The 15,227-nt window shown below is 45.1% G+C and overlaps 1 protein-coding gene across 1 annotated transcript; it reads right to left on the reverse strand.

Annotated features, from left to right (window-relative positions):
• Positions 1 to 52: 52 nt before the first annotated feature.
• scg2a (secretogranin II a) lies at positions 53 to 1,960 on the reverse strand. Its single transcript, XM_076100525.1, has one exon. The coding sequence runs from the start codon at positions 1,958 to 1,960 to the stop codon at positions 53 to 55; it is 1,908 nt and encodes a 635-aa protein (XP_075956640.1).
• Between the last annotated feature and the right edge of the window lie 13,267 nt (positions 1,961 to 15,227).

Raw genomic sequence — 15,227 nt, forward strand, 5'->3', positions numbered from 1 at the left:
ACATTATGTATACTATATATATATATATGTGTATCTTTAGCTTTCTTTATATTCACTGGGCCGTTTCGGCATCACTCTCTTCAGTTTCTGGGTTGAGGGAGCTCAGCAGCTTCATCACCACCTCGTTATCAAAGCCTTGCATTTGCGTTTCGCCGCCCCTCTCCTCGCCCTCCGACTGTCTCTTTTCATTCAGGCTTTTGTCTGAGTCCGTTTGATCGAAATACGCCTGCATGGCCCGCTCAAAAGAGCCCGTGGCGCCCTGCCCGACCTCGTCCCGCTTCTGGCTCGCCTTGTTGCCCCGGTACGTGGGCCTCGGGTACCGCGCCAGCATCTGAGCCGCCAGATACGCCGCCAGCTCGTCCTCGTCCACGGTGTCATCGTAGTCGTCGTTCGACGTGCTGGGAGGGGGGCGCCGCTGCGTGGGAGCGGATGCCCCCGAACGCCCCGCGGGCAGAGCGTGAAGTCGTGACGGCGAGCTTTTGTACTGCTTCTGCATCCTGACGGGAGCTCGGTCCTCTCCGGCCCCCAACCCCAGGATGTTCAGTATCTCTTCTGTCCTCCGCTCCTCGGGGGTCTTCTGTCTGTCAGGAAGGCGTCTGCTGTAGAATTTAGCTTCGGGAATCTTGTGCGTCGTCTTCTTCGGGGAAATCTGAGAGAGCTTGTTTTCCGCTCTGGATAATCCGCTGCTCTTTCGTGACATGTCTTGATTCATCGTCTCTCCGGTTTTGAGCATGTCCACCAGGTCCTCGGGTGGGATCTGGTATTTTTGGGAGATCTGAATGAGCTGGTAGATGGCTCGCGGGTCTATGCTGTCTCTGTACTGCGTCTGAGCCACTCTCCTCTCTGCCCTCTTTTTCTCCTCCTCCTCCTCTATCTCTCGCTTGTGCTCCTCCTCTTCTCTTTTCTCCAGCACCTTCAGGAGATAGTAGTCCACCAGGTTGGCCAGGTCATCCGGATCGTTCGATCTCTTGACTGGGTAGCTGTCATCGTCGTCCTCTTCGTCGTCCTCATCAGCTTCCTCGTCATTATCGTCGACGTAATCGAGCCCTCGGTTTGCCTCGTGTTTGTTGTCCCTCTCCTCTTCGTCCTCTTCTTGGTCTTGTAACGGACCCCAGTCTGCGAGATCCCCGTCATCGTATCCCACATCCCTCACATTGAACATATCGCCTTCGTCCGCATCGTCATCCTCCTCCTCCTCCTCCCCCATGTCGTCCTCCTCGTCCTGGCGCCTGTGCATGCTCTTCACACTTGTCAGCTTGTCCAGTTCGTCAAACACAGACTGCAGAGTTGCCAGGTTCTGAGGCGTGTACTTCTCCTCCACGTTCTCGTTGGTGCGCTTGAAGGGGCTCCCGTGCTCCAGGTCCGGCCCCCTCTCGCCGCCCTCCTCCTCCTCGTCCTCATCCCCCTCGCCTTCCTCCTCGTCCTCAAACATCAGCGGCAGCTTCTTGTGAGGCAGGATGCTGTGCTGCTTCTGCTGCACCCTGGGATACGCGCCGTCCGCCGCGGCCGGCTTGGAGACCTTCTCCGTCTGCTGGAGGGTGGAGAGCACGGCCTGGAGCAGCTCCTCACTCTTGTCCTCCCTTCCCTCCTCCTCCTCCTCTTCCTCCTCCTCCTCTTTGCTCTGCATAGGGTTGGAAGCCAGCCTCAGCATGGCACGCAGCCTCTCGGCGTCATCCATGCGGCCGGCGGCGTCGTATCCCGCAGCGACGGGGGCGCGCTGCTGGGAGTCCGTGCCGGTCCTCTGACGGAGGCCCTCGATGTACTCCAACGCTTTGAGCATGTCGACGTTGGGAGTCTGGAGGACGTCGCCCCTCTGGGAGTCTGACTCACTTCCTCTCAGTCTGTGCTCTCTGAGGGAAGCCCCGTGAGCGGTGGGGGAGCCGAGGAAGAGGAGGATCAAGAGGAAATTGGCAAAACAGAGGAGGAGAGGGCTGGCGGAGGTCTCGGAGAGTGACGGCATGGTGACGCCTGCAGAGGGAAGACAAAAGAGACTCATGTCAGCGCTGACCTTTACACGTTAAGATAACAGGTTCGCGACGGTTACCGCTCTGGCATTTCTTCTGCTCTCATCGTCACTTTAAATGTCCGGTCTGATGACAGCGTCACACACCACGGAGACATTTGAATCGATCCAAAGGCAGGAGGTTTTACATCTGATTGGTGACTTTTTTGCTCCGCTGTAAACCAGCTTAAATACCTCAATTTATCTTAATTATGATTCTATTGAATGTCTGAACTGCCTGAAAAAAATCCAGTTAATTAAAAAACAAACCCAGTTTCCTTATTTGGTAGACTCTTGTTTTACTTGAATCATGCTTATTGCTTTAATTCCAATATATTTTTTACATTTTTTTGTGATGTTTTTTGCAGCTCTTACAGTTTGCATCAAAGAAAAAATGAAAGAAGCAGCAGCAAGATTACTGAGAAGCAACTAGTTAGAGATCAACCTTCTATTTAATAATGATAATAATGATAATAAAAATAACAAAGTGGCATTGTACCGCGTGATCAGTGTTAAACATCGTGTTTCTGTATCTCCTCCACCTCCCTGCCTGTTGCTGGTGCTGGAGGATCAACACTGAATCCTGCCTCCTGTTGTTCAGCAGCGTCTTTCAGCTCCGTGTAAATCTCATTAGTCGTCAAATTTGCTGCTCTCCGTGAGTCACGGCCCGGTTGTCAAGGTAACCCGGTTTAGGCTGTTGTTCCCATGGAACCTTTTCCTTCAACCGACGAAAACCTCTTAACTCCCAGTTATGACTGCATGGTTTGCACGCGAATTTAAACGCTCTTGTTTCTGTCCGTGGGCTTATATGACACAGGCGTGCAAAATGCATTATGACACGTTTTTAATGCAAATGCATTTATTTAAAATGTTGTTCCCTTTCTAGAACACGAGGCAAGTAAGAACGATGCAGAACTCACCAGATGCGACGATGCATCAACAATTTGTTTTTTTTTTATGTTCACTTTTTCCTTTTCGCTTTTCAAAAACCTGAATTTAAATTGCAAAAACTTCTTATTTATAATTTTTTTTTCATGTGATAGAAAAGTAGCAATTATGAGCTACAAAAAAAAAAGAGAGTGCACGCAAATCTGGATCGTCTGAAGCGTAATGAGAACAAAGAAGCTGCGGGGCGACCTCGGCTGTGGCGGTGCATCAGGTTGGCAAAGAGCTACAGAAACAGAAGCTTAAGTAACTCAAATAAAAACCCTCTCTGTTTGTATGTCGCGTGAAAGTAAACAAAACCCGGAGTAGTGTGACGTGCAGTCAACAGCCGAGTCTTACCTTTCGGTAGTTAGTGTCTGTCGAGGCTCGTGAGTGAGCTGAGCATCTCTCTGTCTCGCGGTGCGGGTCTGGTTTCAGCACCGCGGACAGCTCCTCATGCTATTAGAGGAACCACCTGACTCGTGCGTCAGAGTGATGGAGGAGGATACGTAGCTACACAGGCGCGCGCACACACACACAAACACACACGCGCACACACATTCGTACTCGTTCATTTGAGTCAGCCGAAATAAAACTGGTTCTCTCTCTTTGAAGCTCTGAAACTAGTTCTGACCCAGTGCATAATAATAATGTCTTCTGTCGCAGCGTGTGATGAAATGAATAAATTCATAATGGGGCTATATTTAGGACCATTGACTGACTGAAGGGCTGATGAGACTGTAATGTGAGCTCATCGTGAGGTTTATTAGCTTGTTTTATTTTGAGGACATGTAGTGGGCATTTTTAATTAAATACCATAAGTGGACATGTGCTTATCCAGGGGTGGAAATAAAGCAGCTCAAACTAACTTATTCACCATTTAAAGCTCAATAAATGGTGTTTAATTGCCAATAAAGTCAATAAATGTTTTTTTCTGATTTATTTTGGTTCTTCTCTGCATCTGAAGCTCATAGTAATATTTCGCCCACAGTGACTGTTGAATGGCCGTTGTTGTCACTGACTGCTGTTGTGTCTCTGCTGCAGCACTGAGACACAGAGGCAGGTTGAAGCCCACCGATGACTCACATACGGACTCCGCCAAAGCCCGAGACGGGCGGGGTGACAGAGGGACTGCAGAGGGGTGTGTGCGTGCATGTGTGTGTGTGTGTGTGTGTGTGTGAGAGAGAGAGAGAGAGAGAGAGAGAGTGAAAGAGAGAGCACTTCTGTCGTCAGCAAGCCTGCACCGTGGTCTCTATTTTTGGCTGCCTGTCAGATCTTGTCTGCTAGAATCAGTGTGTGTGTGTGTGTGTGTGTGTGTGTGGGCTGCTCGCTGCTCGCAGTTTCATTCATAAATCCCCCTTCGTCTTCGTCGTGTCTGATGTGAGCTCAGACTATCCTCCACTGACCTGCTTCTCTGATATTCAGAGGTGGTGTCTTGTGTTCAGCTTTGTCACGGTTGCAGTATATAAATACTTCTCTGTATACAGAAGAAAAGGGTTTTTGACTTATTTAGGTTTGACATTCTACTCGCAATGAAGCACGAAACGTCAACGACTGAATCTGAATGAAGGAATCAGTGTGATCGGTAAAAATCTACATCACTGGTTTTGGAGCTTTTAGAACAATCTCTTACCTTCTCATAAAATGTTCTTTATGGAAACCAAAAGGTTTACGGTTCTGAGAAATTACAAAGCAATTCAATCTTGTTTTTTTTTCTGGTGCTTTGAAAAAACACTTTGTGTGGAGACAAAGAGTGATGAGTCATACGCCAACATCCTCCCAAACGTATTAAGGACCTTTTAAAGGCCCGGTCTTGTCACATTCACAGCTTAACATGGATTCATATTGAGGCACATCAAATGTTTTGTTGTCTTCTTTTATTCTGAAGGACTGCATTGAGGGTAACCTTCATTAGAATAAAGTCTGCCTTTTTTTCTTTTTTATGTTTTCATACCGGACATTTAAGGACCAGGAGACCAAAAGAAACCAGGACAAAAGAGCTGATTTCTATCTCGGCCTAATCACATTTTCCCTCATGACTAACACACATACACATGCATACATACATACACACACACATACATACACACACACACACACACACAGTGACAGTTTTGTACTGATAAAGCCTGAGCTGTCTGGCTAATTGCTTGTGGTTGTGCCTCTGTGGCAGGATTACTGGTAAACAGAAACCAATTACAGCTCAGTTCCGCCCTCACTTCCACAGGCCTGTCCACTGGAAAAAAAATAAAAGAACCTAAGGTTTTACTCAGGTCAAATGAGAAGTTTCTCGCAGGCAATTAGTAGTTTCTTCTTTTCCGCACATGCAGCGGGGGTTTTACTGTTTAGGGTCACTTTGTCTTTTTTGGTGGATCTGAAACTTTTTGCAGCCCAGGAAGTGGTACATTTACTGTCACCTCAGCGCATAATGTCATCATGCAGAATGTTAATTGGATGGTGTGACTCTTTATTGGGTCCTATAGTTTTTATTTTTTTGTACAAAGACTACTATGAGTTAATCCTGCACCAATGCTAAATAATGAAACTTGAGAATTTAGACCTCGTATTAAGATGGAGTTTATTTAATCACGCACTTGTCAAAGTTAGCGTTCTACCGTATACGCAGCAGAAGAAATCTAGCAAAAACATATGAAATCATAAAATACATACTTCGTCAGTTTTTTAAATCTCCATCTGCTGATGAAGACCTTGTAATATGGTTGAAAGCTCCAGAAAAACACAGTAAGTGGACCTTTAAAGATGAATTTTTAAGCTAAAAGGGACGAGTTAGGGCTCTGGGTGAAATCGTAACAGTTGCTAATCTTGCATTTCAAAAAGCCCCATCTCCATTGCAACTCCATCCACTGATGAAGACCTTTCGATACAGTTGAAAGTTCTAGAAAACACATGTAAGTGGGCCATGAGTTGGGATTGTTATGTCGGAAAGTTATCGGTTTGTCTCAGGTTCTGTTTCCTGTTTTATTTGATTGGTCCCTTTTGTTTCTTCCACCAATCAGCTTTCAGCCTGCCCTGTGTCTGCCCACCTGTATCTTGTCTGATTAGTTTCTTGTGTATATATAGTCCTGTTGGTCGTCTGCTGTTTTATAATTGTATTTGTCATTTTACTCATTTCTAGATTTGGGATTTTCTGTTGTTCACTTTTATTAGTTTATGGACTTTTCGTTTCATCGTTTTACTTGTGGTTCTTCTGATTGCATTAGACTCACCAGCTTCACCTGCTGTGTGAGTTTTGTTTGTACGTTTCCTTTAAAAAAAATCAACTTCAATCATCCTCCTGCTGCCCGTGTGTGCGTCTGCGTTTGGGCCCTATACTCCTATACTCTATTTTTCCAGACGAGACACAATTATCATAGAGAATTTCTAATGATGGATGGACAAAACTCTGGGGTCATCTGCACATCGTCTGTGCTGAAAGGGTGTAATAGCCCGAAGCCATTACCGTCACTAAATTGGTACATAATGCCATCATGGTTCTCTTTATTTTTAAACCGAAGCAACTTGCTCAATATTTGATTTAAAAGTCTGGCACTTAAGTATTTAAGTTAAAATAACAAACAGTCCAAGTTAAAGTTTGCAAAAATGTTTAATCTGTCTCTTAATGTAAGAGTTGAACATTCAAAAAATGCAGCTAATCTGCTTCATGTGGTTTGATGACATTTGACTGACAAACACTCACCTCTCCTGGTCAAGAGCGTCATCTCCTCTCCCCTCTGGACCGTTTCCTCCGGTGTGTTGGTCCCCTGGCGACTGAGCGGCTGCTCCCCATTCATTACCACCGGGCCTGACAGCCAATAATTCTGCTCTTTAACTCGGCTTGTCAGAAGCCTGGCAAACTCAATGTAGAGAGAGACAGAGAGACAGAGAGAGAGAGAGAGAGAGAGAGAGAGAGAGAGAGAGAGAGACAGACAGACAGACAGACAGACAGACAGACAGAGAGAAAGAGAGAGACAGACAGAAAGAGAGAGAGAGAGAGAGAGAGAGAGGTTGTGAATGGGTCTACAGGGTTTGACGTCAGCCTCTTTTCTCTGGTCGATTGTGTGTGTGTGTGTGTGTGTGAGAGTGTGTGCGTGTGTGTGTGTGTGTGTATGTGGAAACAGGTGTGATGCATCAATTTTTTGCTCTTTTGTGAGATGTGAGATGAGTCTCCCCCGAGGCATTTATAGCACACCGGGGCAGATTTGTCACCCTTCCCAGAAATGATGATAAGAAACCCAATGAAATCCTCCCAAACACCTCACGTATGTGTCTGTGAGGTTCGACTACCGGAGAACACAAAGAGCCTGACATTTAATAAATGCTTGTTTTGTGTCACCACCAGCAAACGACTCCAGGGTGCTCATTTTGAAGTACTTTATCCTTAAAAAAACACCATTTATGTAACAGTGCTCACATCCATTGTGTCGTCCTGATGAGCAGGAAAGGCCCGCCGCAGGTTAAAATGAGGAGAATACAGCAGAAAATAATCAGGCCACTTCGGCTGTTTATGAAAATCAAAATGAATTCGGGAGGACATTTTGCACGTATGAGAAAATTAAAACAGGGACTACATGATGAGATCTGTATCATCACACATACAGTAATAGCTATGTCTAAAGTTCTAATACATCAGTGAGACTAAGAATAACAACATGACAAAATAAAGGAGAAGAAATGAACTGGGCTGTGAATATATGTCATGCCTCTGTCAGCTGTAATGACCAAAATACATATTCTGCTACCCTCACCCATCATACCCATTATGAATCCGTATTTAATGTATTTAGGGTCATATTTCCTCCAGTGGGCTCAGTGGTTGAGAATAGCTGCTCCACGTACTACGTCTATGGTATATGCCTTAGATTTATTTTGTAACATTACAACAACAAAACAAGAATAACAAATAAAGGAACAGTAAGCTAACTCTTTCAGTTCTCATGCACATACATTTGGGTGTCTAGATTGCCTAAACCAACCGACAAACTGTTTTCATACAGCGTTCGTAGCTGAATGCTCTGTAATTCGTGGATATCCCACAAAAGCCAATCGTTTGTAATCCATGTGATCATGAACCAGGAAGTACAAAGACCATAAGATGTCACACGGGGCTGGCGGAAGGCGAGGTCAACGTTGATTTATTCGTCACGTAACTTCCCTTCTTAAGTAACGACACTTACGTAGTTATTTTAACCCTAAACACGATCTTTTCCTAAACCTAACCAAATAGTTTTGTTGCCTAAACTAAGCACTTCATGATCTTAACCTGACTACGTATTTCACGATCTTTTCAAAGTAGTTTCCTTGAAGTTAGGAGTTTATTTTGAAAAGACTGTATGCATGTAGCAAACGGAAATTGACACGCGTTGCTGTTCTCAACGCACAAAAAATGAAGAATAACTTTTCGGAAGATATCACACAAGCCGTCGCACGAGGATACGTCGAATAAGACAACCCAGTCAGTTGTTTGTGAGCTGCCAACAAGCCATTCAGATTTGTCTCTTCTTCCTCCGTCACATGCCGGCTCATCTGAGGATCTCCACCCGCTGCTTGAGAACTACCTTTGCGTATTTTTCTCGCAAGCCGGTCGGAGTAAACTGGGCTGTTTCTGGAGAGGACTCTTAAAGAGACAGGCACTAAAACTGAGCGTTTCAGACCGAGGGTGAATACAGGTATAGTCAGACAGACAGTGTGAGAAAAATTATGTGTTTTTTGAACATTAAAGCATGTAAACATGTTCTCGTTGAAACCCAAAATACAAGTATGAACATGAAAATGAGCGTGTTATGTCCCCTTTAATACACCCACACTGTAACCCCTTAAGACACAACAATGTCTGCTTGTTTCTGGTCAGTTGTGAGCCGTGTTGTTGTTCTATATTACTCAAGCTGAGGTTTCTGTGAAGTTAACTTCTCTTCACCTGTATAGAACAAGATGTCTCGTGGTTTCTATAAGACAATGTTCTCTTTCGTCCTCCTCCTCCTCCTCATTTACATCTATTCTCGGCCACTTTTCATCAGTGTTGTCACAACACATCATACGGCGACTTGGCTTCACCGCTGTTATACGCACTGTGATGGTGCACGATATCTTCTTCTCTCTGTTGTCTCCGTCTCTCTTTGCCTAGGGCAGCTGATGGGACCCATAAAAAGAGGGAAGATTAGAAATAAAAATGAAGAGAAGTTGTCTGAGGGGCTTATAAAGAAGCGAGCACATCTACTTTCTCTCTTGGTTTTATAGACCTCTCCATCTTTAACGTACTAACATGAATTCTCATATTATTGCTGCCAAGTTACACTATTAAGTTCACTGCATTTTGTTTGAGGAATATATTAAAATACCATTTGGTTGCTTATGAAATCCAGCACAGCCTCACGCTGCCTCTTCATGGTCGTGAGCTTTGATGTTGCTGTTTTTTAATAAGACTCGTGCTTCATTTCTCCGTCTTGAAGTCACAGAGCAGATGTTGTGCTGTTGACACGTAAGGGAATATATTTGTTGTTTACCGCCTCCTGAGTGACAAAAATAAACCTGCCCCTCCCTCGCTTATGCTGCCCCACTGGCATCTCCTTTATAAAAACGGCCTCTTTCTGCTGCAAACGCATCAGAAAACAGCGATGGATACTTGTCAGCGAGGCGGGGGGGCTAAATGGGAGGGCTTCTGGAATAAACCTTATTGCCTTACAGAGGAGGAGGAGGAGGAGGAGGAGGTGGTGAGAACTGGTGTCACAGAGGATGAAGCCAATAAGCCCCAGTTTGAGCTCTCTGGCTTCATGGCTTACAGGGAATACACCCACTTCCTCAGAGCCAGAGTGGGTAGCAAATAGATCGACACTGAGGGACACACACACACACACACACACACACACACACACACACACACACACGTGTTTGTTTGTGATGTTTATTCTGTACTTTTGTATTTTGATGCTTTGGCGACATTGTGTTTTCCGAAACTTTCATGCCCATAAAGCCGCATTGAATTGTATTGGCACCGGGTAACTGTAACACAGTTAATGTATAATATTATATAAATATTATATTCCATTTCTGCCAATAAATCCCCCTGAATGCTGCACACTGGCCCTTTAAACTCAGTCAACAAGAATCAGCTCGAATCATAAATTCTGTTGTCTCAACCGTGACGTCTCTGTTTTGTTGCTCTCTCTGACCTGCAGCTCCTACAAGCTAAACTTTCTTTCATTCCATTTCATAAACTTGCGGAGGCATCTGTTGCTTCAGGTTATTGACTCCCTCTCTGTCTTGATCCCAAAGCTCCCTCTGCACAGATCTCTTGAATCATTTATTATCAGCTATTTCCTTTTTTCTCAGGTCGACATAGCAGCTACCAGGTCCCACTCTCTGGCCCTCACACCGCCTGTGCTGCAGATTACCTTGTAGATATATAAATATAAATAGATGTTAAATTATTATTGAATCTCCACTTTTTGTTTTCCAAATTTGGCATTTGCGATGCACCATAATATTGAATTACTGCATTGTTTTTGATAGTCTTTTAGATCAGTCTGAGAAGAGACTGCTGACGTGGTTTCTATGCTGCTCTTCTTTAATCAATGGTGTCCGTTCAGCTGCACACCGACACCAGTGAATCAAGCTGTGCAAACAAGGTTCTCATGTGACATATTGTCTCGTCATGCTAACAGCAAACTCGGTCTGCAGGGAGTGATGAACACTAATGTGATGTGTTGATTCAGTAATGTCAGGAATGGATAAGGAGTAATCAAAGATATTTGTTTTCCTAACTTGCTAATATTTACGATAAAATTAATCTTGGGCGACAATAGAAGCAGAAAATGTTTGGGTTTGTAGCAGCTTCAGTCTCGCAAAACACACCCTCGGGTCTGCCGGTGCTCCAGTCCTCCCTCTGGACTTGGCCAGGACCAAAAAAAGCTGCCATAACACGTTACATTCACAGCGGTGACACTTCCTGTTTAGAAGGTAGTGTCTGAAACGCCACACTGCTGTCATACGGGAATAACATCGACCTGACAGCTCTGACACGTTTTAAGTGGACACATGTTCAGACTCATTAGAAGCTGTTAAGATGCCACAGTATGACTCCTCTGACGTGACAGACTTCCAATGACCTCTGTCTGCATTTTGAGTATTTTACTTAATAGATTCAACAGGTGCTCACGGCAGCAATGACCTGGGACCTTGTTGTTGCGTCACAATGTCCCCAGTTTGATTCTGGCAGGGACTTTTATCATATGTTGGTTATTAATCCCCCAAAAAGCCATTAGTTATGTCTGTGTATTGTATCTGTTTATATCGGGAGCCTACCTCAGGTTGACCAGGGGTGGCAGTGTGGATTAGTGTGGCAGGTAATTGGTATATAGGGCACAGGTGCAACAGACAGCTAATGATGCCGAGTGGCTAGTTGCTGGAATCAGCCTCTATAGATCTATTACATTAAATTATGACTCAGTGAATGCATACATACAGCGTGTGTTGTGTTTGACTTTATTTCTTTGTTTCATTAGTTTGGCCCATCAGAGCTCCCACCACCCTGATGTATACATGTATAAGTGATCGTCCCAGAGGCAGAAAGATGCCTTTTTCTTTTCCAGCCCGCGGTTAGCAATAAACCTGACCGCAGGCGATCAATTCAGGAAACAGATTGAGCAATTTCAAATTCCCATAAAGCCGTGAGTCACTGTGAGCAAAGAGTCTGCCATGTTATGATTCAAACCAAACACTTCTTTTGTTTTTGCAGCTGATTTCCCACATTAGTCCCTCCTCTCAGGCTGGAGATATATGTGATTGGAATCCACTCTCACATTCAGTGTCTGTGGGAGTCATTTCTCAGAGCTTTCTGTTTTTGTTTTATCCGGCCCCGCACCTTCTCCGTGACGGTGAGCGATGACCGAATTGCTCCTTTAATTGCCAGTTAAACTGGGCCTGAGCCTGGCGGTTACTGAGTGCCCAGAGAGAGAGAGAGAGGGGGAGAGAGGGGGGGAGAGAGAGAGAGAGAGAGGGGGAGAGAGGGGGGGGAGAGAGAGAGAGAGAGAGGGGGAGAGAGGGGGGGAGAGAGAGAGAGAGACAGGAAGCAGCATTAAGACTGCGGCTGTCTGCTGCATCCATCTGTGACATCCAGCGGGTTGGAGAGGGAGGGAGAGAGGGCCGTCTGGAAGCACGGCCGGGATGACTCATAGGTCAGATTTTTGCGAGACTGAATTGGGGAAAGTGTATGTGTGTGTGTGCGTGTGTGTGTGTGTGTGTGTGTGTGTGTGTGTACCTGCATTTGCACTTTATGCAAAGTTGTGCCTCTCCATGAATTTGTTTCTGAAGGAGAGCAGAAAGCTCGTCCGGCCCCCCCCCCCCCCCCCGCCCCTCCACTCTGTGAATCATTCACTGACTGCGGTTTTACAAACAGCTGATTATGAAAATGCATCGGCGTGAATGAAATCACCTCTCTGATGGAACATTTACATTTTCACCCACACGTGCACTTTCGGCGTGAGTCCTGTCTCCAGGCGCTTCGTTCACACTCTTGGCGCTGTAATGCTCGGGGATGTTTCAGCAGGAGACCTCATGGAACAGCCTCTGCTGTTACTAACCGCCCTGATTACCCCGAATTACTGCCAGCATTCTGTATGTTATTCTGATAGCAACAGTTAGGATAGATGCAAAGTCAATAGATGCTGCATGTGCTACAGTGAGCGAAACGTTGCAGGGACCGGATTCACTTCTTCAAGCCACGATGGACTCGTGTTCCCGATATTCACGTTTTGTTCTTAAAGCAGCTGTAATCACTGTGTATAAGAAGTGGACGTAGTTATCGTGACGTCACTCATTGATTTGTGGACTGACGTTATGAAGCATCGAGTTTGGCGATTTCACTGTCGCCATCTTGGATTATGGCCGTCGACATGTTTTTTTTCGCAACCAATGAATGGAAGTGACCATATTTGGAATGCTGAGGAGTGACGTAGAGACGCCGTATAAGTGTCTGGTAGCGGCAGACACCTGTCGATCACAGTAGCCCCGCCCTAAAGCATACCCTGCTTTATGGTCTGTTTCACTCTAAATGGAAAGTCAGGGGATCACCAAAGTCTGCGGGACTCATCCTCTGGGGACCATGACATTTCTAGACCCAATTTCATAGCAGTCTCCCCAGCATGCTGGATCAAAGTGGTGGACTGACCAAAAAGGATGACGTGAACTCAGTGCGTGTTCGCTCCAGAGAGCTATGGGAGAATCACACTGGATGTCTGAGCTCCGACGTGCGTCATGACAGGTCGACTGCCTCGTCAGTGAGCTGGGTGGGTTGTTTTTTTTGCAGCTTGACAGAGCAGACAGGATTTACACACACACACACACACACACACACACACACACACACACACACACACACACACACACTCATCCTCTGCAACTGGCTGCTACTCTGAGACAGCAGCCAGGGCTGAGCCACTTAAGACTGGCACTCGATGCGAGAGATCGATATGTAAATCAATGAAACCCAAAATAAAAGTAAATCACACTAAACAAATGATTGAAAGTTAAAAAACTGACTTTGACTTGTACTAAGCAAGTACTGCGTGCTCTTTTATAGCCTCGCCAGGGATTATTAAACCGTCTTCCTCGCTTTCTGTGTCTCTAATCTTCCTCCGCAGGATGTTTGGACCAGTCAGGAAATCATTTAGCTAACAAAACACCCCGGGCAGGCCGACAAATTGGTTCTTTCTTGGCTGTCAGTATCTGTGCGCACATCCGTTTCCTCTCCCTCGTCACACACCAGACGAGTTGGCGGGGCCCCCGAAAACCGTCGAAGCCACTCAGTTGATATCTCTCTTCATTAGCCGCTTCATCCTTTTCATTTTATGTCTCACTTACCGTGAAACAGAACCACCGCCGGGCGCTTGCACACCAATACATTGTGGGTGGGAGGAATTCATCGTGGAAGGTGTCAAAACAACTGGATTATCTGAGGTGTGTCGACAGAGGTTCACTGTGAAACACAATTAGCTTCCTTGGCACCGGAGAACAAGAACTCAGACCCCGTACTTTTTTGTGTCATGTCACAATTGATGCTCACACAGTTTGATTACAGGGGGAGAAAAATTACTGCAATTATACTGAGTCACTGGAGAGAGTGAGAGAGGGGGAAAAGTGCACGAGGAGTGTATATGTGTGTGTGTGTGCATGTTCTATTGAACGCTCTGCTTTTACTGCTACACAGTGATGTTAAAACGCTACCAGAACACACACACACACACCTGCTGATCTCTTGCATCATCTCCTGGCTCTCTTTCTCCTCCAACAGTGAATCACACTATGCTTAGGTGCACAGCTGCCATGGAGACCAAATGTATGGTGTTTCTTTGGCTGGATTCCCTCCCGAGGAGCGGCCAACATGTAATGTCACTGGATCGGCTGTGATACTCGTGGGAGCCACACATACACAAACTTCACACTCTTAAAAGTGAAGTGTTTCATAAGGGGAAATAAGCAAATGTGTTGTTTTTCAGCTCAACATAATGTTTATATCAGGCGGCAACCTCCAGTTCTGAAAAGTAGAGCCAAAGCTGAAGTACTTTGAGCTTTCATTCTCTCTACCGACCAGCAGGGGGCGACTCCTCTGGTCGCATAAGAAGTCTGATTGTATAGAAGTCTATGAGGAAATTACTCTACTTCTCACTTGATTTATGAAATGTAAACATGAGTTTATGGTGTCATGTTTTGGTAGATTCTAATATTTGACGATTTTCTATCTAAGAACTTTAACTGACAACAAGATTAACACCGTCCTGCAACCGTCCCAGAGTCAGCTGAAACCGTCAAAAATTGTAAATGTTATCTTTTTACTTTGTTATTGTCGTCTGAAGTGGTTATTTGCATTAAAATAAATTATTGTATTTTTATTTAAACATTGCTTTGTTTAAAATGATGCATTCTAAGCTGCGTAGAGCTCAGGTTCCATCTTTAATATCTATTTTATATTTTACATCTCTTTCAAACATTTGTTCAAGTGACTCGCCAAAAACTACATTTTACAACATCACATTTGAACTCATCATGATAGCGTTATAATTTACCCCAATACTCGTTTTTACTGAGTAGAGCTTAAAACTATCATAAAGCAAATCAATGTGACCGCCGTTAACCTGAGCTGGTAGCTCCGCCAAGGATATGGTAGTTATTCTATGTGCACGGACACCACGTGACATCATTGTCAAATGTTGTAGCTCGCTTCACTTGAAGCGTTGCACTTACGTAATAGTTGGTGTCAAGCAGCAGACTCCACCCTTGGCTTCATCAAAAGCTTCTCTCTGTAAATGTC

Source organism: Anarhichas minor, unplaced genomic scaffold (genome assembly GCF_050575085.1).
Source record: "Anarhichas minor isolate MPS153535 unplaced genomic scaffold, ASM5057508v1 ptg000026l, whole genome shotgun sequence".
In the NCBI taxonomy this organism is placed as follows: Eukaryota; Metazoa; Chordata; class Actinopteri; order Perciformes; family Anarhichadidae; genus Anarhichas; species Anarhichas minor.